Source organism: Triturus cristatus, chromosome 12 (genome assembly GCF_964204655.1).
Source record: "Triturus cristatus chromosome 12, aTriCri1.1, whole genome shotgun sequence".
Classification (NCBI taxonomy): Eukaryota; Metazoa; Chordata; class Amphibia; order Caudata; family Salamandridae; genus Triturus; species Triturus cristatus.
In genome coordinates this window covers 131,872,012-131,898,611 of record NC_140595.1, presented here as the reverse complement: position 1 = coordinate 131,898,611, position 26,600 = coordinate 131,872,012, and the positions used below count along the sequence as shown (strand labels likewise).

At 45.7% G+C, this 26,600-nt stretch overlaps 1 protein-coding gene across 1 annotated transcript in view; it reads left to right on the top strand.

Annotated features, from left to right (window-relative positions):
• Positions 1-1,337: 1,337 nt before the first annotated feature.
• PEX19 (peroxisomal biogenesis factor 19) overlaps positions 1,338-26,600 on the top strand; it is a 91,959-nt gene continuing 66,696 nt past the window's right edge. Inside the window, exons 1-2 of the mRNA XM_085638361.1 lie at positions 1,338-1,535; positions 24,551-24,651. Of these exons, the coding sequence (XP_085494487.1) occupies positions 1,487-1,535; positions 24,551-24,651 (150 nt within the window). The 5' untranslated portion in view covers positions 1,338-1,486. The remainder of the gene's footprint in view (positions 1,536-24,550; positions 24,652-26,600) is intronic.

The following is a 26,600-nucleotide window of genomic DNA, read 5'->3' as shown; positions in this document are numbered from 1 at the left end:
TGTGCGCATGTATTTGCTTGTGTTTGCCGCTGCGGTGACGTGGCCGGGACATTGCTGCATGGTGGCGGTAGCTGTGTGTCCAGGATGCAGCGGGGTGACTTTGTGGCAGGTGGGTGATATGTGGGTGCCCTTGTGGATGTGTCCCTGTCCCCCCTAGGGTGTCTTATGTGGATTTGGACCCTGTGTCAGGCCGTGTGTTGTGTGGTTGCGTACCTGCGGCGGTGTCCGCGATGGTCCATGAGTTCCTGGTGATGTAGCAGGTGCAGCACCGGAAAGATGTGTAGAGCTTGGTCCATGGCGGTCGTGACCGGGACTCTGGTTTCGTGCTCCGCTGTCAAGCTTCCGCCGACTCTGGTTGGGCGGTGTCTCCCCTGCGGTGCGTCTTCTTGCTTGAGTCATCCTAATTTGTGGAGCGGGGCGGACGTCATTCTGCATGGCGGTGAGTCTCCATTGGCTCCCACCGCCGCGGTGGCGGGCGCGCTTTGGTGGCGATGCGCGTCGCACCGCGGTGGTAGGGAATTGGCCTATGTTTGTCCATACTAATTTGGCGGGCGTGATGTCCGCTGCTGGCGGGCGGAAAAAGGCATTTTTCCGCACCGCCAGCGCCGCGGTGGTCCCACCGCCCTACATCCTAATGGACCCCTTAGTCTCGCTCTTATGCCCGCACACACACCACCCCCAGTTCACCGCCCCTTTTGGTGAGTATGTGCACTAAAGCACAGATCTTAGTCAACAACCGTTGCATTTTGTACTTGTTTTCTGCTATTTCACGTTGCAAATAGGGGCTCAAAAATGTAAGCATGCAATAGTGTTCTTAGGTTAAAAAAACAAATATATAGTTTCTGAGCCAGTCGTGACATGAGCCCTCCCCCTATACAATAAACGGCGTATACAAAACAACTTTAAAAATATTATAATTATTACACCTGTAGTCCATTGACTCATAGTGCTTTAAAAAAAAATAATACATAGTTTTTTAGTCGCTCGAGACATGAGGCTCCCGATAAAATAAACTCCCTAACAAAACAACTTTAAAATATTATCATTATTACACCTGCAGGCTATTGACTCATAGTGCTCTTGGATTAAGGAAAAAAGATATCGTTTCAAAGTCACTCATGACATGAGGCCCCCTTTAAAATAAACAGCGTACAAAATAAACTTAAATATTATATAATTATTACACCTGCAAGCTATTGACTGTTATTAAGTTTCCGAATCACAAGGGTGATCGTAGCATCTTCTTTCCCACGGGCCGGGGTTTTTTCCTTTCTTGTTGCTGTAGTCTGCTTTTTATGTCTATGACATCGCCACTTGGAAATGTCACAATATGAGGCGGAGTCAAGTCACGTCATGCCGAGTTTTTTTTTTTTTTTTGGGCCAAAGGGTTGTATTTTGTACCATTGGCTGTCAGCCTGGTCTCGTCATGGCACTGTAGAAGCAGCCCCGTCCCCGCGCCTCACCGGCTTTTCCAGGGGTAGCAAAGATGGCGGGTGCCGGGGCAGAGGACAAGGAACTGGAAGACTTGCTTGACAGTAAGATCTCGAAATGGTATGGGGGGGGGTGAATGTGGGGTCGACAGCAGCGTATTAGCACTCGCCGCGCAGGTGCCATGGGCCCCTGTTTGAAATCATTTAGATGTAGCCTTTCCATCCTGCAAAGTCACCCCTTGTGGGTGCTGATATAGACTGCCAATTGGGAATGTCAAAAATCGTGCGACACTAGGGCTTTAGTTGGGCCGGTATCGCGAACTCCCAGACACTTCTGGAGTATAAAACTGACTATGAAACTGCTTACTACCTTGACAGATATTCACCTGCATAACTTTACAGGCAATAAAACACTGATCGAATCTTCAACAAACTCTAGAACAATGTCTGCAATGCAGTCCCTTTTTACATTTCAGGTTTACTTCGTTATCCATTCCCTATAAGTATTTGATTTTTTTTCTCCCGAGATGTTTCTTAGTGCAATATATTTCTGATGTTTCTATTGACTCCTGGCTGAGTGGGTTGAGGATGTGGGGGTGATCCATGGCAATGGACACAAAGTTAAGGTAACAGGCGTACCAGTTGTAATCACAATTTAATGTTAAAGTTTGTGAAACGGGTAAAGAAAGCTGTTGACGGCTTCAAAGGAAAATAAAATGCTGTGTTTAAAGGTGTGGGAAGAGAGAATGAGGGCATGGTGAAAGGGAAATGAGGCGAGGAAGTACATGCAGAAGGACAGAGTAAAAAGACAGCGGTGAATAGAAAGGCATGACGTTTGAGTTATGCAGATGGAAGATTTTAGAAAGATACCGGGAGGGAAAAAAAGGGTGTAAGTAAGTGTCTTACGAGGAAAGTGCATTGAAGGAGCAAACAGGAGTGCTGCAGACACTATTCCCCCCCCCCCCCTATAGATCTATAGATCTTAATGCTTGGTTCACCCGCTCAGATTGTTTTTTTATTTTTATTGGAACACTTCAAAGCTAAACCTTTGTTACTCATTTATCTGATACGGCTAACAAGAGCTGGTAAAAAGTCAAACGGTTCTGGCTTGTTTTTGGTGTTTGTTCCTTCTTGTGATGTTTCAGTATGCAATACTGATTTACGCTCACAGACAGGCTCTCAAATACTGATCAGAAAGCATGCCATGCGAAGCGCAGGATTCTAGTTCATACGTTTTAAGACACAGCCTTAATTAAATTGAGCATTCCTCTTTGTAAGGAATTTTAGTTGCGCTTCTTTGGCCATCGTTTCTAGATTACCTTCCTCACTCCCCTAACCACTTTCATCCCACTTTTAAAGCACTGCATGGCACCATTACAAGATGGCACTTCAACAATGCTAAGAAAGCATTAAATTGACATTCTATTGGATGCTCATGAAAAAATAACAGGGAGAGAGAAGCACAATTCATTCAGCTTCCAGATTATCAATCTTATCGTTCATGGGGAATGAATAACTTGTGTCAATAGACCAGAGTCTCAAAGAAATTCTATCGGAGATCCTCAAACACACTTTAACAGTATGCGGAATATGTAATTTCTCCACTCTTGTTGTAAGGTGAGTAGTGTCATCATGGGGTCGTAATCACTTGAGGGTTCCATTCTCCAAGTGATTAACCACCCTCCACCAGTAGGGAGACTGGGTAATGGCAGTCGTGAAAAGTGGTTAAAAATATCTCCTTTCCTGTAATCACCTTTTATTTTTCAGGAGAGGGATATGATTATAAAGAATTGGTGGTGCTTATGTGGATTAGTTACTGGTCCACAGGACCTTGTGGAAGGTAGACCTGTTTCGCCCAATAAATGCTCATATGAGTCAGGTGGCCTTCATCAGGACCAGCGTGTGAGTAGGTTGTCTTATTTCCAGAGCACCTAAGAAGTAGAAAGGGTGAGTAGATTGACTTACCCTTCTTCGTCAGTGAGCTAAATAGCTCATAGCTGGCGTGGTCATAGGTGCAGACTTTTGCCTATGACTTTAGAAGGAGGCTATGGTCCTCCATGGGACACACAAGAGATTAGAATTTCCTCTGTAGATGGCAGTCTCTGCTGCCGTTTTTCTGTTCCCGGATGTTGATCCATTGGATGTCCGTGTCCTTGCTTTAGTTTTAGTACTCTGTAGAATATCCACCAGTCGGACACCTCAAACGGTCACATAATTGGCTACCTGAGACAGCTGTATAAAAGGGGGTCCACATACACAATGGAGCAACCCACACATGTTGTCTCCCTTTGGATATCTTATGGGAAGCCCTTTTTTCCTCATCTTACATTGTGCCCTTAATGGACACCCATAACTTTGATCCCTTCACTCTTTATGCAGTCTACAGGATAAAACACCCTTTTTGGCATCCTTCACAATGTATTATCCACCTTCTACCCCCTGCTGGATGATATCCATTTGCCTTTGTCCCATTAACACGCTAATCTGGATAGACAATACTCCCACCTCAATTTAGAGCACTCACAGAATCTTGACTCCCACTTAGAATTGGAACACCACAACGTTTTCGATATTGCCACCCCTTAAATGGGCTTGGTATAACTTAACACTGGGGGATATTTTCTTGCATTAGAGTAAAAAAGCCTAGTACAGAGAGATACAGTCAGTCAGTCAGTCAAAGTATGCTTTATTCGAATATCATTCATAAAAGCAAAATACAATTACGATAATACATTTCATAAAATAAGTTAAAAAACGATTAAATTCAATAATGATTCGATACATGCATACATAAACAAATTCTGACTTGATAACGTCCGTGAAGGAAACGTTGTAGTCGATTTAGCGACAGGTGTTGTTTGTTAACTTCAACCAATTAGACTTGTTTAAAACCCTGGGTAAAACATTCCGCATTAATAACAGTGGATGTTGATTATTAAAAACAGGAAGAATTGATTAACAATAATTTTAAAAACAGAGTACAAGTAGTAAAATGCAAGAAATAGCAAGGGGGAGAATAGTCGAAAGACTAGCAGTCTCTCCCTGTTCAAGAGAATTGTCAAGCGACTAGCAGTCTCAGTCTAATCATCCACGCCCAACCTAGGTATTTTGCAGTGGCAACCGAAATCCAGGTCAATGTACTGGTGCATATAATACGTAGTGCTACTAGTAGTTCCTATATTTTTGCACATCGGGGACAGCCATATACGCCTTGGTGAAGCATAAGCTTTACAAGAAAATAAAAAATGTCCGATGGTTTCTTTATTAGTACCGCAAACAGGACAGCCATCACTGGATCCCACTTCCCACTTTGACGTCAAAGATCTGAGGGGGAGTGCACCTGCTCTCAATTGGAAAAGAAGCTTCCTGTCTCTGGGCTTTGTTATAATGTCCCAGTAAGGTTCAAGATGAGGATACATCTTGGCCTCTAGGAACTCTCCAGTCATGTTACCAGTGCTGGAGCTACTCCAATGCCGATGGGCGACCATCTCCCAGTAGATAGTCTTATGTGTACTTTTAGAAGGGAAGGTAGAACCTACAGGATCGTCCCAGAGTGTGCTCAAACCAATTTTATGATGGACATCGGTTCTTATAATGTCTAAAAAACCTCCTGCATAATGAGAAAGCGCAGGAGTTGTCCATAACCTGCGCCAGTACAATATTGGACGAAGCTGCGCCAAATCTAAAATGGCTCTTCTGCCCAAATCATACTTGAGGGGCAGCAGTGGAGTGCTTTTGGGAACACCTGTTATACCCCTAAGAAATTTATTCTCTGAAGATTGGAGAGCAGCCATCTTCTCAAAACCCCACAGCTCTGCGCCATAGAGTACAGAACCCAGAGCTTTTGCTTCATAAACCTGTAAAACAGGTTTTACAGGTTTGGTCAGGGATTTTCTATGCTCTGAGCTAATTGCACCGGCCAATTGCCTGTGTTTAATTGTTGCGATTTCAATATGATGCCGCCAGCTCTTCGTGTTAGATATGTGCATACCCAAATAAGTGAAGTTGTTCACTACCTCTAGCGGTCGATCATTTAAGGTAATTTTTGTCTTGGAACTACGATAAGGGTTAAAAGTCATCAGCTTAGTTTTGGCAATATTTACCTCTAGGCCGTACTCACCGCAGAATTTGTCAAAGATAGACAAAGCACACTGCAATCCACTAGGGGTTTTAGATAGGATGAGCGTGTCATCAGCAAACATTAAAATGGGGATTTTAATCCCATCTAAAAAAGGAGCATCCACTTGTGCAGAAGTCATACGTGTTACAACATCATTAATATAAAGTGTAAAAAGAACTGGGGCCATCGAGCAACCCTGTCGGACGCCCCTCTCAACAGGGAAGTCCGAAGTTACCAAACCTAAACCACCCCACTGGATTCTGGCGTAATTAGATTCATGAAGCCTCATTATCATAGATAGTAAATCGCTTGGAATGCCCTGCTTCTGAAGGACCGTCCATAGCTTTAGTCGGGGGACAAGATCAAAAGCGGCCCGTAAATCGACAAAGGCCGCATACAGGCTTCCTTTGCCGAGCACAACCGTCCTCCATTGTATCAAGGTAAAACGAAAGACCTGGTCCACCGTACTTGTGGATCGTCGAAAGCCAGCCTGGAAAGTTGAAAGGGCATTGGTCTCTTCCGCCCAATCCAGGAGCCTATTGACGATCACACGACCCACTACCTTTTGGATGGTATCTATGAGGCTTATAGGCCTATAGTTGCCCGGCAGGGATCGATCACCCTTCTTAAAGACAGGGATAATTACTGCACCCTGCCAGGATTTTGGAACTGTTACACCCAGAGCGATAGCATTAATAAGGTGATGGATATACAAGCACCAGCGCTCCTTATCATTAACAAATAAATCCGCTGGCACTCCGTCAAGGCCGGGGGCACGACCACAAGCAACCGTATCAAGGGCCGTCATAATTTCACCAGGACAGAAGAAATTTTCTTTTGGGAGATCTACACTAATTGTCTCGTGCGGGTTTACGATGTTAAAAGCAGCATATTGATTTTTAAAGAATTTTATCCATTCAGCTTCAGGGACATTGTTATGAGGGGACTCAGGGCCACCTGATTTTCCCCATCTAACAATGTGCCAGAACAGCCGAGAATCCCTGCTGTCACTAGCTGCCTTTAGCTCAGTCCAATGGTGCTCATCCCAAGCTTGTTTAGCCTTGAGGATACTAATTTTATAGTTTTTCCTAGCAGCTTGAATTAAAGCTGTTTGCCCTCCCTTAATAGCGTTACCCAGAGCAAGTCGTGACTCCCTACATTCTTCGTTATACCATTTAGCAGGCTTTGGAGCTCTGTCACCTTTGTTTTTCACAGGTTTAAGGAAATATCCCTTGATTATATCAAAAAGAGAATTGTGAATTCCTTCTACCTTGTCTAAGCCATTGCTAAGTGTGTTACAATACTCTATGTCTAGTATAGCTGAGTCAACATGACTATTGATGCTAGCAATAGCCTGATGGTTAATTGCTACCTTTTCCCATCTTAATCTCCGCATGTCGTTAGTAGGAACAGTCCGGGGGGGGGACGGGCACAGGAGATCCTGCGGACAAGTTGATGTGAGACCACCATTTATGCGTTAGGCACAAGGGGTTGTGGTCGCTCTCGAGCCTCCCTTCGACCATCATATCACATATCAATGGCCATAGCTTTAAACTACATAACACATAATCAATTCTACTGTTATGTCGGCCATTGTCAAATGTGCTTGCACCATTCCTATCTCCACTAGTCCTGCCATTTAGGGCTCTTAGTCCTTTTTGGTAGCATAGGGCGTTTAGGCCAATAGCATCAGCAGTCCAGCGCGCAATGGGAGGGAGCTCTAGTTTAGGAACGCCCCATAGTCGATCCTCCTCGTCTCCAAACAATTCGTCATCACTTATCAGGGGTTCAAATGTGCTATTAAAATCACCCGCAATGATAATATTATTGTTCGACGATTGTGTGTCAATAAGACTGACCAGGGCTTCTAATACCTCAGACCTCCCTCTCCTCTTGCTCCGAACATAAACATTGTAGATGTCTACACTGCCCAGCTTATCTGAATCCAATCTAATTAGTTGTATATCCTTGTTTTTGGTATCAACAACTTTGATGGCCAATTTTAAAGATTGGCGAGCCCATATTGTTAAGCCCCCCATTGGTCTACCCCTCAGGCCTTTTACCGCAGGGACAGAGTAATTCAAATATCCCTGCACGAAACAGGGTTCACAAGACCAGGTCTCCTGGAATATGCATAGGTCAAATTTATTAACATAGCACATCCACTCCATGGATTCCACTTTGGAGGTCAACCCAGCAATATTCCATGAGAATAGATTCCCCGTTAAATCCTGGGTATTGACCATGACATTATCTGGTGTAGGCGAATCAGGGTCAATAAGATGGTTGGAGCTATACTCTACCCCTGCTGCAAATGGTACAGTCCTGAGCTCATTGCGGTGGATATGTGTATTGGTCAGTGACTCATCAGATGGTACTGTCATAGACTTATAGTTATTAAGTCAATCTACATCCTCTAAGCTTTCTAACACCTCGAATCTATTTCTCAGAGGAATCAAGGGAGTATATTGGGTATTAGATAAGCCCCCCAAATCAGAGAAGGCAACTGGCCTTGGTCTTGGGAAAAAATAGGTTAGTTCCCATGTTGTAATAAGAGACCTCCTATAGTGTGTGTTCCAATTTAAAATATGAGCAACAGCTCTAGGATCCCTAAAATTAATTAGGATAACATCCCCGTTTATGGTTTTTGGTGTATTACCCAGCCAAGGTAGGCGCCTTACGTGCAAAATTTCCCCATTGATATGCGGAGGAAGAGGGCGATTTTGACCTAGCCAATGGATGACCTTGTTTTTTAATTGTAGGTACCCTTCAGCAGCATCTGTTTTTAACGTGGGAACCCCGCAAGCACAACTGTCAAAGGGACAGCTTCTGGTGGTAAATTAATAGAAAACGGACCTCGTAACTTAGCCGAGGAATCCGTATTGTGACCTGGTTTATCAGGCAATGGACCCCCTTGCTTTGGGATGTTTACTACTGCACTATTCCTAGCCATAGTTGGGCAAGATAATTTAGAATTAATAGTACTATCTGCATAGCTATCCCTTCCCTTGCTTATACTTATATTAGGTTGAGAGACTATCTCACCTAATGGTGAATTAGAAGATGATGTGACAGAAGCTGAGACAGTAGAAAGTGTAAGTGGGGGGCCTGCAGAGCTCATAGTTAGGTCCCTCTTGTTACCCATTAGAGTTTCTACTTTCTCTAACCTTCTTTCGATAGTCTTTAAACTCTCAACAATTGGCAACATAAGTGTATTTAATAGTTTATCAATTTTATCCAATAAATCCACAGCAGTTGCATCTTGAATTAAACAAGAAGCAATACTACCGGGAGAAGATGAATTCACAATGCAAGGAGTAGGATCTTTTCCAGGACAAGCTACAGTGGAATTACTACTAGATGAATTTTTACTTTTGCTTTTACGTGGCTCAGAATCTATCTTCCTCGTTTTCCTGGGCAATGGACCTGACAATGTAGGCTGGCTAGATGCAATGTCAGTAGGGGGTAGCGACTCGATGACTTGAGCCAACAGCTCATTTGGTACAGCCGGGATATTACTTATATCAATAGGAGAAGGAAATGCAGTTAGGGACAAATCATTACATGAATCCCTTACGATTAAATTACTAAAACAAGTTGAGGAGTCATTGGTACCCAGGGGTTGCGGGGACTCTTGTGGAGAATAGACATTCTTGTCTGGGCAGGCAGCTTCAGAAAGAGTGGCCGTAGCTAATGACATATTTTTAATATGCTCAATAGAGCAGCGACGCCTAGCCCTAAGTTCTGCAAGAGTAGCATCCCGGTCAGAACCAGAGTTAGTTTTCAATAAATACCTATCAAGGGTACCCTTTTTAGACGGCTCATTCATGATGCGATGATATAACTGCACAACCAATTAAAGGCAAAGGGCACAATAGTCTCTGTATTACCAGCCAATAAATAGTGACACTTCTAATAATGATAACCGCACATACCAGATCTATCCATACACTATCAGAGCGATAACAAGTCAATGGGGTGGGCCCGACCCGGCCTCCTTCGGCTCCTGAGGGCTTCAGAGGGCCCGCCCTTTGCCCGGGCTTAGCCCGGCGTCGCCCGCGCGCGTCCCGCGACGCGGAGGAGATGCCTGGTGTTTAAGCACCTCCTGGCGCGGGAAACGCTGTCAGCGGGCTTCCTGCCGCACAGGCTGCTGGGGATTGTAGTATGTCCCCACTCAGCGGCCGCGTAGGTGTTGGCGGCGGCGGAGGACAGAAGAAACAAGATGTCGAGGCACACAGGGCGCACCAGGTAAGGCTCGCAGCGGGGAACAGCAGCACACCCCCAACTCAGCAAACAAACAACCCGCTCTGCCGAGGAGATGCCTGGTGTTTAAGCACCTCCTGGCGCGGGAAACGCTGTCAGCGGGCTTCCTGCCGCACAGGCTGCTGGGGATTGTAGTATGTCCCCACTCAGCGGCCGCGTAGGTGTTGGCGGCGGCGGAGGACAGAAGAAACAAGATGTCGAGGCACACAGGGCGCACCAGGTAAGGCTCGCAGCGGGGAACAGCAGCACACCCCCAACTCAGCAAACAAACAACCCGAGAGATACAAACTGGAACAAATATCAAATAGTGTACTGCATTATGTGATCTCCTAGCGTTGCTAGTCCACATTGTAGTGCAATTTAAAGACCAAAATTGAGGGTTACAGTTATTAAACTTCATAGCCACCTTCTGACTCCTGTCACATCTTTATCACGGATTGCAAATGAAAGCAACAACGCTCCTGCTCTAAACATGGTGTTTTTGAGAAAGACAAGAAGCCCATAAAGGTCTAGAATTATTCTTTGGTAGCTCGGCAAACTATTGTAAGTTTTTTCATTGGGTTGTGAAATTAATGCCTGGTTTCCCGTTTTTGCAGTGTGCTTAGTCGTATCTATAGCGGATTACTGTGGTGTGTTTTTATTATTTATTTTATTCATGGTTTTGGAAGCGCGTTGCTACAGTGACACAGAATCAACTCCTTGGACTTTGCTCTCAATACTTTGAACCTTCAGTGTGCTTGTACTGGCATTTGGTTAAGTGTTCATTTGTAGTTTGCCTCTCCCTCGTAAGGTGCAGCATTGCATCGGTTTATGCAGAAGTGTTGAGAATTTGAGAGATGTAACACACAATGCATATGTAATGCATAACTAATTCATCTATGTGAATAATGGTGGAACACCTATCCCGTCTTGAATTCTTAATCAGTAAACTTCTCGAATACTATAAGTTGACCCACACCCAGTGAAGTTTTTTCTCAAAACGCTTATCCATTCTAGTTAAAATGCCAATTAGTCAATATATAACTGATACATACTCATTTTTGTGAGCAGTGGTTGGATACCTTGGGAATAAGGACCCCCTTAGGCAATGGCGCGTTGACAAGATTTTTGTGAAATACATGTATTCAACGACAAATCAAAATTTGATTTTGAGAAACCAATATGGACTACTTATCCACTAAAATCATATAAGGTGTATTTCTCTTTGCATAGATATGTCCATTTACTCACAACCTGTGATCATTTTCAACATGCAATGAGCAATAACGTACTGATGCAGAAGTGATTTTATCTTTTTCTTCTGTTATAGGTTGATTGTAGATTGGTGTTGAGGTTTAGGGCTAAGAGACAATGTGATTGTGGTTCTAATACAGAAACCCCTGTTTATTTTATGTTTTGCTGTAAAGGCATGGAAATGTTATGTTGTAGTAATCTGTGGCCATGCCTTCCTGATTTTACATATGTTGAAATTAATACATTTATATGCTTGTAGCTATATTGTTGTGTTTCTTAATGATTTTAAAAATGTATGTGATCGAATAATGCGTTTTTATAATACCAACAAAAATGTAGATTTTCCTCTTAGAATGGTGTATTTCGGCACCCTTGGACTTGTTAGCTATGGTGTCCACATGACCATGTCCTGCCTTCCAGACTCCAAACAATAAATTGTTCTGCACTGTTGAGGAGGGAGTTGATAAACTTCAGTTGTGTAGATACTAGAACTTCAGGTGGAGTAGTATATGCCTGGGGTCTCCACTGCTGCCCATAGAAACTTGCATCACAGACAGTGGCACAAAAGACTTCCCATCTTATTGAAGTTATCCTACAAGGAATTGGAAGCCAGACATCACAATTCTGAAAACAAAACCAACCTTCCAAATTAGCCAATCCAAAGTTTTCCTTTAGGTACCCTCCAGGGTGCTGTAATATTCTCAGAGATGGAGGAAGAGAGTTGCGGGTGGTATGGTGACTCCGATACAATGACCCCTGTTTCCTCCAAAGACTTGTGACTGTCTGCTTTCATTAACAAGTTGAAGTTGGTGTGCAGCACTTAGTCAGGTATCCGAGAATGAGTCATTTCAGAGGCTTGTGTCCTCTGTGTAGTTTAGTTGGACCATGCTGACGGTTTCCTCTCAACTTAATGTTGATATCTGTTTAGATGTAGCTCGGGGTCCTGGGCAACATGGCGCCCTTTGCCTTCCTGGTTCTTTGGACCTAGCTGCAGCAGCAAGGTTATTTGCTCCAATGAACTTGCATGTGGGTATGCTGAGCATACAATATCCCTAATAAATCCATCATTCTCTTCCAGCTTTCTTAGTGGTCAGCAAGTTGTCCGGAATTTCTTTGAATCTGCTAGTTCTCATTCTGGCAATACCCTTGTGTCTACGCATGTTTTGGTTCTCTTTCCTGCATGCCATGGTGATCAAGCTATTCTGGTGATTTCACCCTTTAGTCCCCGTTGTAGTTTATTTCTCCTAGAGGGGCAATATCCCAGTCAAGTAACCTTATTATTGTGAAGTTGAGAGAGTGGGACTTCAGATCAGTGGTTCAGTGGTTCAAATCTATACATCTTCCTATCCCCCGGTCTAGACACTGTTCTAATTTTGGGTTCCTGAACTGCGCCATGCTATGAAATATAGATGGCCGTGCATTAGCAAGTGATGACGAAGCCTGGATGGATTCAGAAGATGATCTGGGAAGTGAGTGATCTGGTAAAGACAATCGCAGGATATCTCCATCAGAATGGGAACCATGGTTGGGATCTCCATAGTGGAGTGATCAGGACTAGTTCTGTCTGCTGGATGCGAGACTGGGCTGTCACTCATGGTACCAAGAGGAAAGGAGGTAAGGCATATTGTAGGGGACCATGCCAGTCCTAGAGAAAGGCGTCTGTGGCCAGAGCCATCGGATCCGGATGCCAGGAAAAGAACTTTGGAAGTTGATTGGATAGACGAGAGGAAAACAGATCCGTGTCGCGCGGGGCCCACTGTCTGGAGTAATAGGAAAATGGACAGGTGTAGTTTCCACTTGCTAGCGTCCCGGAGATGCCTGGAATTCCAGTTGGCTACAGTGTTTTTGTGCCCTGGGAGATGCTCCACAATCAATGTAATGCAGTGGTAAAGGCCAAATGCCAACATTCTTTGTCAATCTCCACAGAACCCAGGATTTGTCCCGCCCAGTCTGTTGATTTACTGGACAGCAGAGATGTCCATCTTCCATAGTACACAACAGCTGGAAGTGTGAGGCACAAGAGTCTTGATGGCGAATGAATCCGCTAACCGCTCTAGGCAATTTATGTGGAGTTGCGATTCTTCAGGCTTCCATTGCCCACCAGTAGAAATATTTCTGCATTCTGCTCCCCTATACTATTGACTGGCATCGGATTTGATCACGACGTTTGGCTCTGCCAGTCCAGGCTGCCATGTGTTTGAGCCAGCAATAGTAATTCTGCCCTCGTATCCAGTGTGCGACTGATTGTCTCTGAAAAGGAGATACCGCGTAGAAGACGGTGGGTCTTGAGGCACTGGAGGTCTCGGTTGTGCAAGGGAGCTGGGAATATTGCTTGTATAGAGGACGCTAACCGGCCCACGATCCTGGCTAGAACGCTCAATGAGACTATCCTTCTGGACCAGCTTTAATTTTGGTTGAGGTAGAGAAAGGAGGGTCAACACTGAATCTATTTGGAATTCTAAGCACTTGGAGGGGTAAAGAATTGACTTCTTCCGATTAACCAGAAAACCCAAATCTTGGGGCAACTGAATGGTCCAAGAAAGATGGGTCAACAGCATGTGCTTGTCTTGCGCCATCAGGAGGATATTGTCTAGATGTATGATAAGCCGCACTCCTCTGGCACGAAGTTGCGCTACCACTAGCTGCATCACTTTGATGAAGCACCTCGTGCGGATGACAGACTGAAAGGAAGGACTTTGAAGTGGAACCATTAGCCGTCCTACCCGAACTGGAGGAATTTGTGGTGAGGGGGAAAAATGGGAATAGAGAATGCGTCCTTTCGGTCGAGGCAGACCATCCAGTCCCAGTCCTCAAGGAGAGCTCTGAAGAGATGAATGCCCTTCATTTTGAAGTGATGTTAAAGAGTCCAGGAATTCAAATCCTTCAAATTGATGACCAGATGCGAGCCTTTCTCTTCTTTGGGGACCATGAAGATGTTGCTGCAAACCCCCCGAGGGATTGGGGTGACAGTGACTAATTTCCCCTTTCTGAAGTAATTGGGCTAATTCGTTTAGAATAAAAGACTGATCTTAAAGGGGAAAAAAAGGAGAGTTCACGGGAAGAAGGATTTATTAGGTGTCCCGAACAACTCTATTTTGAACCTGAAGACGTTTTCCAGAACCCACAAGTGATGGAATACCAGTTGGGGAGGAAGCTCTGTGTCCTGCTGTAGGAAGGTGGATATCTGACTATGGTTACCCCCAAATTTTTGCCTAGTGTCTAGCTGGTTTTTCGACTTAGTTGGCCTGAGATCCTGCCATTCAGGATCTCAGCCTGGCTGTTCTCTCTTTAAAATGGACTCCATGTACCCTAGGTACATACCCAATTGGTTGGATCACCCTGTGAGCCCCTGTACCAGTGTACACTAGGTACCCAGGGCATTGGTGTATCTAAGGCCTGCCAGGGGCTGAAGCATGTATTATGCCACCCCAGGCTTGGCCTAACAAATTTGACACAACTGGCTGATCACTCAGCTGGGGTAAGTTGGTGTAACCACCTCTTACTTAGGTGTAGTATACCTATGCCTAACCTTAAATGGGACACATGTTAACCTATAAGTCACTCCTATGGCAGGCCTTAACAATCCTGAAGGCAGAGTGCTTGGTTCCATGTGAGATGGTGCTCTGGCATGAGCTGAGCCTGTCTGCAGTGGTCGGAACCACTTCCTTCTACTGTTTCCAGATATCGTCATACCATATACTCTTAAGTGCATTATGAACCTCGCGGTTAAATGCTATCTTTGGTTTGGCTTTATCAAAACATGTCGAGTAAGGTGTCATACGAATTGGAATACTAACCCCTCGCCAATTCTGGCGACGGGGTTAGCATTCCACCCTTCTAGAGGGACACGACATGTACAGTACCTGAAACCCGGGTAAAATCAGACATAGCCTCAGCTCCACAAAATGGATGCTGCCACCACAGATACAAGTCTGCCCTCCTGCTGCTGGGAGTCCTTCCAGCTTGGGAGACGTGGACAAAGGGTTTCCTGCCAGGGGAGGTGCGAGCACCACCCCAGACAGGATTTTGTGTATTGGTCAGGTAGGGCTTGAATGGAATGAGACATGCCTGAGGCTCACAAGGAGCCTCGGTGCATATGCCAGTTCAAACCGGTCCTGGGGCACACCAGCCCCGGACCTGGGGCGAGCTGGACAAAGGATTGGGGGTGTAACCACCCCCCTTCCTGGTCCCACCCTTAGGGAGGGACCTAGCAGGTAGTCCGGCCCCTAGAATCCGCTTAAAGGTAGGAGCTGTGTCCTAAGACTTCAGACATCCTGGAATCAACTTAACCACAAGAAGAAGACGGGAACTTCGACGCTCTGCTGCACAGAGGACTGAAGGAAATCTCCCCTATGGTCAGGGAGTGACCATCTTGCTAACGCAAGCACCAACCAGCTATTGAACGTCTGCTTTGCCGCCGCCTCCTGCCGGAGCCCGAGCCCAGAGCCCGACAAGACCTGGACCTCCAGACCTCTCACCGCCCGATCCACAGTCCCTGAGAAGAAGGAACCCGTGGAGGCACCGAGACACGTGGAGCCAGCCATCTTGAAAGACCGACGACAAGCTGCAAGCGCAACAACAGAGGCTCCCTCCAAGTTGTGCTTTGGGTCCTGAGAAGCCCAACCACCAAGCAGCATCTGCACCAAAGGTGAGCCCTCCAGCATCTCCACGATCTGCGTGGGGCCCCTCTGCACTTTGCATCTCGACGCGCCTGCCCGGTCCCTGGCCCGTTGGCTAGTGGCCATTTTGGCGACCTATTTTGAAATCCACGACGCTGGTCTGGTTGCTCCAGACTGGCCCTAGCTGCTCTCCAAAAGAGCAGCCCCTCTGACCTTGCTGGTCAGAACAATCAGCTTTCCTCTCTTTCCACGACTCCTGCCTTTGCCAAGGCTTGTTTGCTTCTTTTGAGTCGCCGACACCGCCGCCAGCGAGAGCCTGCGTGGGACAGCTCGTGAACCGACTCCTGGACGTCGTCGACCTTCAGGGACCACGTGGCTGCGGAGACAAGCTACCCTTCACCACCTGTTTGCACCTGACATCGCCTGGTACCTACCTGGTGCCACGCCGGTCACTGGCTAGTGACTGTGAACACTGTCCCCTCTGCTTTCAGGTCTTCCACAACTCCGATCCACTCTTGGATCCAACGCAGCTCTTCTGGACCGACCGCCTGCAGCATCTTTGTCATCAGGCTCCATTGAATCGATAGAAGAAACCCGACGCACTTCGAGACCTATGCACCCGCTTCCTGTGGGTGAGGTAAAGCTGGCACTCCGGTGCCCAAGTGTAGAGAATCATCTCTAGTGTCTGTGTTTCGAATCTTGAGATCGTAGTCCATCCAGAAGACCCTTTCTGCAGTAACTTTTAAACTTTTACGGACCCATTGAAAACCTATGGGAGCACGCGTGTGACTTTCCTCACTGCACACGCAACCCGTGGACCTCCTGGTCACTAACTAAAGTTAGCTCCTTGTAGGCCCAGCGATTCTAGAGGCCCTAGGCCTTTTCCCTTTCCTGTTCGTGGTACTTATACCACTATTTTAGTATATGGTTTGAGTGGCCACCAGGGCCCATCCATATAAAGTGCAACTTCTGTGTATTATAACGTTGTCTTGTTTAACGATTTGTGCTCCTGTGCTCATAAAGAGTCTAGGGGTTACTTTGAGAAATAAATACATATATATTTTGAATATATATCTGTGTGGTGTCCTTTCATCGGTATAAAAGGGGGTTACATTTGGTAAAACAGCCTGCTTAACACGCTTTAACGAGTTTAGCCTCAAAGACTGCTTAGCCTACGCTACCACTAGGGCAGCTAGTCCGAAAAGGTTGACTTACAACCACACCATAAGGGTTGCTTGGCATGGTACAAGGTGGTCACTTTAACTAGTGAACATCATATACCAGGCCAACTTCTCACACCTGCTCCCTATTTGAACAAATGAGGCTTACCTGAAGCACCTGAGGAGGTGTTGAAGTTTCCTTGGCCTCTGGGAGGACCTTTTGGTTGTAACTGCTGCACCCTCCACGGCCTCTGGAGGTATAAAAGGAGGAGCGTGCCTCAACGCTGTAGGAGAGGTTTTCGCCTTGGTAAGTTCTGGAAAGGCCTGAAGAGTATGAATGGCTGGTGGATCACCCTCTGTATCGGCCGGCCTGCCCAGAAAGGGGTTTGGTACGGAACACTTTCTGCAGTGAAGACGGTGCTTTGTCTAAAGCAGTAAAAATCAGTACAAATTTACCGGTGTCTCTCAAAAATTTGTGCCCGAAGAGGAGACAATTTGCTTTTGGGCCCAGTTCAACGTTGGCTAGCTCCGCCAATTTCTGGTCTAAATGAATGAGAATGGATCTGCGGCGCTTTGCCAAAAGGGCGCAGTTAACATTTCCCAGAAGGCACAAGGCCATCTGGGTCACCCTGCTAATATGTCTGGGTCAATGGAGGGAAGCCCGTTTCTTTACCGGTAACTGCCATCTCTACTATCTTGCAAAGGGGCCCTGTCAAGTCGAGAACCATATCTTGACATACCCTCTATGACCTGTTCCTCTTCTTTGGGTCTTTAGAAGACTGTTTTAAAAAGGTTACCAGGTTGGGGCCTAGTTCCGGGGTGACTTTGCCTTTGTTACGTCGGGCAGTGGGTATTCTGAACGTAGCCTGTTGTGGACTTTATTTTTGTAACCTTTACGCATGAGGTCATGGACATAGTGTACAACCAGTGAAAGGAGGGCCCAGGCCGAAGAGCGAGGGTGGACGATGAGTCTGAGTCAAAATCCAGAGGAGTCTAGGGGGGAGTTGGGTGGAGATAGAGGGGCGGGAATAGTCACGCAGGTTCTTTCAGCGCTTTTGCAGTGTGGAGGTAGTCATCGGTGTCAGATGGAGGTGAAGAGGGGGGTTCCGAGTCCGGGTCGTGTGAAGGAGAAGGGACTACCTCCTCTGGTGGCAAGTTGCATGCAGAGTATGACCATGAAATGTGTGTCATGGTGGCAATGTGGGGCCAGTCCTCGGAGAGCTGGTCACTATCTGCGAGGGGAGGGCAAGTGGTGGGGCAGAGTTAAGGGCATTTCGCTGGAGGTGGTTAGTGAAGAGTTGGAGGGCGGCTGCTAGAGCCCTATTTACTGAGTGTGTCACTGAGTCATCGAAGGCCTAAACCAGGTTGTCTTCAAAGAGGGTCTGATAATCCTCACTATCAAATGCCTCCTCATTATCAAAAAACTGGCGCCCTGCCATGACATTGTGTAATGCTGCAGAAAAAGATGGTGGACGGAATGTTGAACATTGTCAAACATTCACCCCCATTCACAGATCTGGGTTTAATCCATCGTTATTTTGATTGCCATTCCAGCTTGGACCCAGCCATATGCAAATCAGCCTTGACCCTGTTCCCCTTGGGTACAGTCCAGCCCGAACTGCCTGGTCCTCCCTGGACCGGAAAACAAGCATCCTGGGACCGGTTTCTCATCAGCCAGGCTAGCTTGAAACCGGTGGTGTAGCAAGCACGGGACCCATGTCAGGGCATACCCTTCCCACTTAGGGTGAAAATGCAATACAAAATTGTCCAGGATAGTTGTTTCCATTCTAGGAAGGTGCTGGCTTGGCAGTTCGGGCTGGACTGTTCCCATGAGGAACAGAGTCAAGGCTGGGTTCAAACTGGGGTGGCGTGCCCCGAAACCAGTCCCTGGATGCTTGTTTCCGGCCAGGGAGGACCTGGCTAGGCAGTTCGAGTTGGACTGATTTGCATATGGCTGGGTCTAAACTGGGGTGGCATGGTGAGCAAAAGAACGACTGATTAAACCCCGATCTTTGTGACTGGGGATGAATGTTTGCAATGTTCAGCATTCTGCCCATCGTTTGTTATTTTTACTATTGTGTAAGGGTGATTGACCGGCGTAATGCTGGCACAAGCAGCTGAGGGGGATGGGGGCAGCCCTGGTCAGAAGGAAATAGAATAAGGCCGCAGGAGCTACGTTAAAGTGACACAAAGCCTGTAATTTGCCCATGCAGGCGTAGGGGAAGCACTAGACAGGCCCTTCAGTGATCAGGCGCTCTGCTTGCGAGGCATCATGGCCCCCTCTACCCGATGTACGGAGGGTCTCCCGCAGTGCGAGTAGCGCACGGACGGCAAGCTAGACATGGGACGATAGTCGGAGCGACTAGCGCTCCGCTTCTAGCCTCATGAGCACCAATATCCGGTGTAAGTCCAGCAGCAACAAGCCCATAGGGTGCGCGGATCATATGTAATGACTGCGAGTAAAGGAATACACTTTACTGACCGAATAAGAGTTATGACCAGAAGAGTAAACAAATGGGTACTTACCTTTGAGCGGAGCAGCAAAGAAAGGGGAATAGAAATGGTGCCTAGTCATTATACCTGCAGGGTCATGGCCTGATTGGTGTACTGTTGATGTCACGAGAAGACTATTTGGAAATGTAGTTTTTTCAAATGTTGAAATGTAATTAACTGCTCTGAAAAGTATGTTAATAAACAGCAAAGAAAGAGGAAGCATAATCTGAAGCCTCTGGTCCTCACTTAGAAACAAACCTCATGGGTGGAGATCACTCCGGTATTAATCCCACTTGATTGGAAGTGTTCTCCCTTTCTTCGGAATGGAGACTGCAGACATTACCTTGCACTCTGAAGTAAACAAAAGCTTATAAGTTCATTATATATAAATAAATCAAAATACGTTTGAGATACAAATACATGGGGATTGCCTTCCGCCTGATGTCTTGTGAGTTTACTACAAAGTCGTGAGGGAAACGGCAATTACAACGTGGCTGTTTCCACGCATATCCTTAACCACGCATGCGTTATAGCGCATGCACCATTACCACTCATAGCCTTTACCACGCATGCATTTACAACAAATTACGTTGTAAAGGTATGTGTGGCAAGGAGGGTGGAGGCTATCAGCGTTGTTAGAGGAAACAGAGAGACCCTTTCGCTTCCTCTTAACGATGTGCGCCGTGCCTCTGAAGAGGTAAAGGGGATTTTAAATTAATTTGTCGTTTTTATTTATTTATTTATATTAATATTTGTATTTTCATGCAAATTGTTTTTAGGGGGGGGGGGAGTTGCGCAGGGGTCATCGCTCAAGGGAGGGGTCATTTTTTAGATGGGCTGGTGGCCAGGCGTTGGGGGGGGGGGGGGGGGGTCGCACAGGGGTCTGCTTGCTTGCAGGGGAGGGGTATTTGTTAGAAGGGTTGAGGGCCGTTGGGGGGGGGGGGGGTCGTGCAGGGGTACAGGTGAGGGGTATTTTTTAAAAATGGACTGGGGGCCAGATCGAGTGGGGGGGGGGGCAAGAGACCGGTTTTAGGACTCAGACAGGAGTCAGGGAAAAACCCTTTATCACGAATATTCCCTCAACATTCATGGTTTTACAACCAAATTTGTTGTAAAGGTATGTGTAGTAAAGGCATATTCGTGGTAAACGTTATGCATAGTAATAACATTTGCGTTGTAAAGCATGCGCGGTAAAGGCATGCGTTGAAACAGAATGTGTTGTAACGTCATACAACCAAGTCTTGAAATTGGGAATTCATTTTGCTTCTAATGCATGTTTGCGGGTGCTCACACCTAAAAAAAAAAAGTGAAGATTTTCTTGCCTTACTTTGTAGGCACTAAACTGGAGAGCAATTAGAAAGCCACGCAACTTAGATCCTTTCTTTCCAATGGAAATGCACCATTGCTTACATTGATACCGTATCAGCTTGTGCTGTAAGTTCCAAATGGTGAAGCAAAGTAGTTTTTTAAAACTAGTTTGCCTAAAAGTGAATGGATCATATGAATTAGTTTGCTGACAATATTGACAACTTGTTAAGCATGTACCACTGAGTTGTTTTCACTGTTATTGAAAATGGGTGTTTTATTAGACGTCAATAATATTTAATCTTATTGAGCTTGAAATATTTGTCTATTTTAGTTCGTCTACTGATTAAAAATGTGCCCTGCATGCTATAGGCAGATCCGATTGCAGTAGATCCAGAGCCAACAGAGTTGTGTTGCACATATTAGAAAAGGTTTGTCTAACATCAAAATGTACAATATTGCATTCAGTCTGCTATATCGAACTCTGGACATTCAATCTCAAATATTTGGTACACGCTAAACTGTGTTCTTTGTAAATGAAACTTTTCCTAATTATAATCTTTGAGGGCAACTATTGAAAGTGCCTAAAAGGGGCACACAAACTTGTATATTCTAGTTGTGCAAGTACAAAGATTGTACAGTATACATTTAGCTTACAAATGGGACTAGAGCACCGAAAAAGTATTACAGAAGCGCTATTGTCTTCGGAGAGCTGAACCTACATTTAAACACTCTGAAACTCGTAGCAAGATCCCCTGCCACCGGGTGTCAGACAAAGGACAGAATTAGTATTTTGTTGATGAAGGAAATGCATTTGGTATTAGTGCTGAGATACATTGTGACCTGGTGTTGACTAGTAGAGATCCAGGCTAAATACAGACGACAATATGCATTTATTCTCAGCCAATTTCATCATATGAAATTGTGCTTCTTAACCTCATACAGCGCTCTATTGTTTAGGCGTGGTTTGCACAATATTTCCAAGGTTCGAGGCTGGCAAAGATTGTTGCAGATTTTAGTTGCATCTAGTGACTTCTGGGAACAGATACAGATGGGCATGGCTCTCATGAAACAGTAGTGCACTGAAACTAGCACATATTTTCAATTCAGTTCATTGGAGTTTGTACTGGAGTAACAGGATTTTGAGACCCAAGTTCAGTCTTACTAATGAGGTTTCGCTTTAGGAGCGTGATCTAGACAGTACTGTCATATGATTGTAGATCAGACTACCAAAGTAAAAAATACCAATTTACAATAATTTCAACTGCAGAATATCAACTTCCACTATATCATCAAGGTATGTATATATTGGTGATTATGGATTGTAGGAAAGTGCTCCTTTTGACATGGTCACTCCTACTTTTTGCCTGGTATTTCATGTGATTTCGACTGGAAATGCACTGGGTCCCTGCTAACCAGATCTCTTTCCCAATAACTGTACAATTGTACTGCAATTGGCAATATCTTTGGCACTCCCTGTAGTCCCTTGTAAGTGGTACCCTTAATACCTGGGGCAAGGAGGTTAAAGAGGGTCCATAAGAGCTGCAGCACAAATTGCGCCACCCTAAAGGACCCCTCACCAAACACCTACAGACTGCCCTTGCAGGCTGCGTGTCTTGGTGCAGACACAAGTGAAAACACAACATGGCACACAGCCCTGTGTAACATGCCTACAGACGTTGCATGGAGTATAGGTAAATCACCCCTACTGCAGGCCTTACAGCCCTAAGGCAGGGTGCACTATACTACTTGTGAGGGCATAACTACATGAGCAGATATGCCACAGTGCTGGTCAGCCCTATTGCTGCCAGTACAAGTGAACAGGGAAGCCATTTTGAGTAATGTGCTGGACACTTGTGAAAACGAGCTCCCCAGCTACACAATGGCTTCACTTAAAATGTTTGGTATCAAACATCTCGTATTAATGAACCGACACTGATGCACACACGGAGTACCTTAAAGGTGCCCTTGAAAACCTACCAGCCTCTGGTGAGTTGACTGACTGGTTCTTGCCAGCCTGCTGCCAGAAACAAGTTTCTGACCCCCAAGGGTGAGGACCTTTGCTCTGGAGATCAGAAACAAAGCCTGCTTGGGAAGAGGGTGTTCACTCCCCTTCCCACAGGATGACCTGCTGATTAGCAATCCAAACCAGGGGAGCTTCAACAAAGCCACCACCTTTGAAATGCGCATCTGGCTCCCTCACAGGAGAGGAAGCTGACTCTTTGTCCTGAGCCTTTTGGCACCTGGACAGGTGATAAAATTATCTAGTCAGGAATACGTGCCCACCCTCAGACTAGTACCACCCCTAAGGTGGACTACCTGAAATGGACACAACTTTTCAGAGTTAGCCATCTTGAAGATGGCAAATTAAAGGAATTCTGGGACAGGGTTATGCCCAGTTCCCACAGGAAGTAATCATATAGGGGGTGTATTGACCCCAAGCTTAGGTAGCCATTGGCTTCTACCCCACACTCCCCTAACGCCCCTATATTCAGTTTTTAGGGGAGCCCCTGGCCGTGGAGAAGCAGATTCTGATGACCTGAAAGAAGAGGACGGACGTGAAGAGTCACAAAGAGCAAGAACAGAAGATCCAGCAACTGACTTGGCGCCAACCCTGCTGGCCTGCCTGCTGAATTTGACATTTGTACCAAAAGCCAACTTGTCCTGCAGCTGCGGAGTCTCCAAAGCCTGGGAGACCCACCAGTACTTCACCCTGAAACTAAGAACTCCAGTGGGATAGTGAACCTGTCCCCCTGCAGGCACTAAAGACTGAGCTGTGAGGCCCCATGACCGCAGAAACCTGACGCCAGAAAACGCCACTGCACCCGAGCCACCTAGCTCGTGCTGAAGTGGACCAACGGTGCTAACGTAGTCCCCCAGACCCTCCAGACTCTAAGCCCACCTTGGGTCTCCCCACTGTGGACTTCTTGACGACGCCTGCAGTCTCTGTTCACTGGCCTCCTCTACAACAACTGCTCCCAGTAAGGAAAACCCGACGCCTAAGGACACCTGCACCCATCGCCCCTGGCCCGTGGAGAAGAAGCCCGAAGGTGTCCCTACCCCCCCCCCCCCCCCCCCCTTCTCCAGCATCCCGGTCCTGAAGCCTGAGCCCCTCTTTTAGTTCATACCGAATGGCCTCCCAGTCATAGCCTGCAGCCTTTTTTGGCAAAGGCCTATCCCTATCGACTTCCATTGGGCACTGAGGCTATTTTGCACCCCTGCATTTGGCCGCCCTAGTGCTGCAGGTGGTGTCTGGCTGATGTTGCCTTGGACCTTTCCCTCCACTCACCTTAAGTCCCAGAGATTGGTCTCGTAAATTGTTGTACTTTACCTGAGTGCTGTATTTATTCTCTCTATTTTAGTGCATTTTTCAGAAGCGGCAATATTATCCTAAGTGTCGACTTTTTTAAATGCATAAGTATTTAGATCAAAAATGCACTTACCTGATTGGATTAATTCTAGTGGCTAAGTATATGCAAAGATATGTGTCTAACACTCCTCTCTGATAAGCCTAAGGCTGCTCAACCACACTATCGCCTAGAAGAGCACCTTGGGATTGCTAGAGCAAGCCCTTTCCACTTATAAGGGAACCACTGGACTCTTTGCACAATATATCTCATTTTATATTCAGCTTCCTACATAGATGCACTATTCTTAATTTCTTATCACTTCACCTGATGATATATCTTGTAAATAGATACAGAAGATATGTATATATCATCAAGGTAATGAGATGGGGAGTTAAGAATGCACTTGCCTATATGTACTTGCCCTAATAAAATAGTGGTAGTCAATTTTCTTGTAGGTTGAAATTAGAAAATGGGCATCGTGCTAGAACACCCTGTTCTACTGTTTCACAAATGTTGGTCTTCCTAATATGATCACCATGTTGTGTAGTTGTTCACTTCGCTGATTTTCTTTTCAAAGGTGCTCTTGATGACTTTGAGAAGACCAAGCCTGCTTCAGAGCCGGAAGCTGATACCTCGGTTGATGATGGCCCAAAGAATTCTGCTGGGGATGCAGCCAAAGTAAGAGATCGAAATATCATTCACAACCTAAAGTTTTAGAATGTATTGTCGTTAAAGCAGATGTTTAAAATAAAAGCTGAAGATCTTTAAGAGTAGGTTGAGTGGACACTTGATAGCGTGATACAAGGGTGCAAATTATATGCTGGGACCCAAACAACAGGTTTGTGGTGTTGAGTAAACAGTGTTCAGTTTAAGGAATTTACGTGTAATAAAGAATTTACATCTAAAGGTGTGGAAGTTACTAATTCACAGTGGTATAGATCTCTAACTCTTACGTTTACAACTTTATGCTCTGAACTTGCCTCCAGATATGTGATTGCACAAGAGTCCCCGATTTTTATTGGATGATGGCTAAATGGGGTCTTGCCTTCAGACAGGGCTGGACTGGGAACCCAAACCGGCCCTGGCAAACTGCTCGGCTGGCCCCCAGGAGGGGGGTGCGGCCGAGCTGTTTGCTACGGCCGGCTTCGACCGATTTTGTTACAGGGGGCCGATATTGCCGGCCCGGTAACAAAAACAGCCCCCAGGGGTCCCTAAAACGGCCCCCATCATAGCAGCCCACCGGAGAAATGCCTGTGCCCACTACGGCCAGTCCGGCCCTGCCTTCAGATGATTGATTCTGTATTAATATCCAATTATGCTGTTTGCACACTTGTGATGTTTGGCCTGTTAAACCATTCCCATTTGTAGCCTAGTTGTCTACCAAAATACATAAGCAATGTTTGTGCTTAAGGGGGACTGGTTTGTGTCTGACAGCCTCTTTTCTCTTTGGTGTGAGACATAGCTCGGTTGCTGAGTATCTTAGAAGGGTAGGATCTCAAATTTTCCACTAAAGTGCAGGTCATATCAATGCCTAAACATACAAATTTATAGGTCATTTGGGACATGTGCAGCACCAAGATGCTAGAGTGATATTAGTACTTTACAAATAATTTAGTTTGTATTCTGATACAATTTATTATAACACGAAACCTCTTTTTCTCTCAGAGAACTAAGAAATGTTAAATGCATTCTCACCTAAAAAAAAAAGTAAGTGAAGACCGGAAACTGCAGAGGTGGCAATCTGACTCCATGGCAAGAGAAGGAAATACAATCTAGTGTATTGTGGAGTCACTTGAAAGGAGTGAATTTACTTTGTGGCCTATACACAGCCTCTTCAGTGAGAAGTAATGCAGTCCAAATCGAATATTTAAGGCTCTCCCACAGAGAGCTGTCTGTTGTCAAAGCAGTACCATACTAAGAGTGGGCTTTGGGTCATCTCAATCCTTGTGATTGGTTGGCGTTATCGGTTTCATTTAGTTGATTTTTATTTGATGTCTTTCTTTACTCTTGTAGTTGTCTTTCCCCTGAAGCATATTTTCTTTACCATCCTTTTGATTGAATGACTCGTATCCTATAACGGATTGCAGTAGTGAGAAATATTTCTTTCTTTTTCTTTCAGCATTCCATGGGAGTGCTTTTGTTTTCTTGCTCTCTACTGTGTGCTGATTCTCCCACACATTGCCACCCCACTCTTTGTGTCGCTGCTGGTCCAGCTGGACGGTTTCTTCCTCTCTTCTTGTCTGACTTAGCTTTTTTCCTCCCAAAAGCTCTCCGTCCCTCCCTGGTTTTTGATGCTTCCTGCTGCCAGGCTTTCCACACTGCTGTTCCCATTACCCCACTCCACTGTTTGCTTTTCCAGTACCTTCCTGAACCATTTTTTACCTTTTTGCTTTCATTTTTCGAGGAACCGATAGTTTGTCACTGAACTGCTCCTTTTTTTTATAATGTGGTTTACCCTCCATTTTTATGTTAGTTAACTACTCCCAAGATGAACACCCACCATATTTTAACTGTGAATTAAAAAGGTACAGTGAGAAGCACATAAGTCCTCATGCGGCAGTGGGTGTTTTGGCATTTCGTTCCGCATCAGCAACAAGAATTGGAAAAGCCAAAAAGTCTGCTAACTT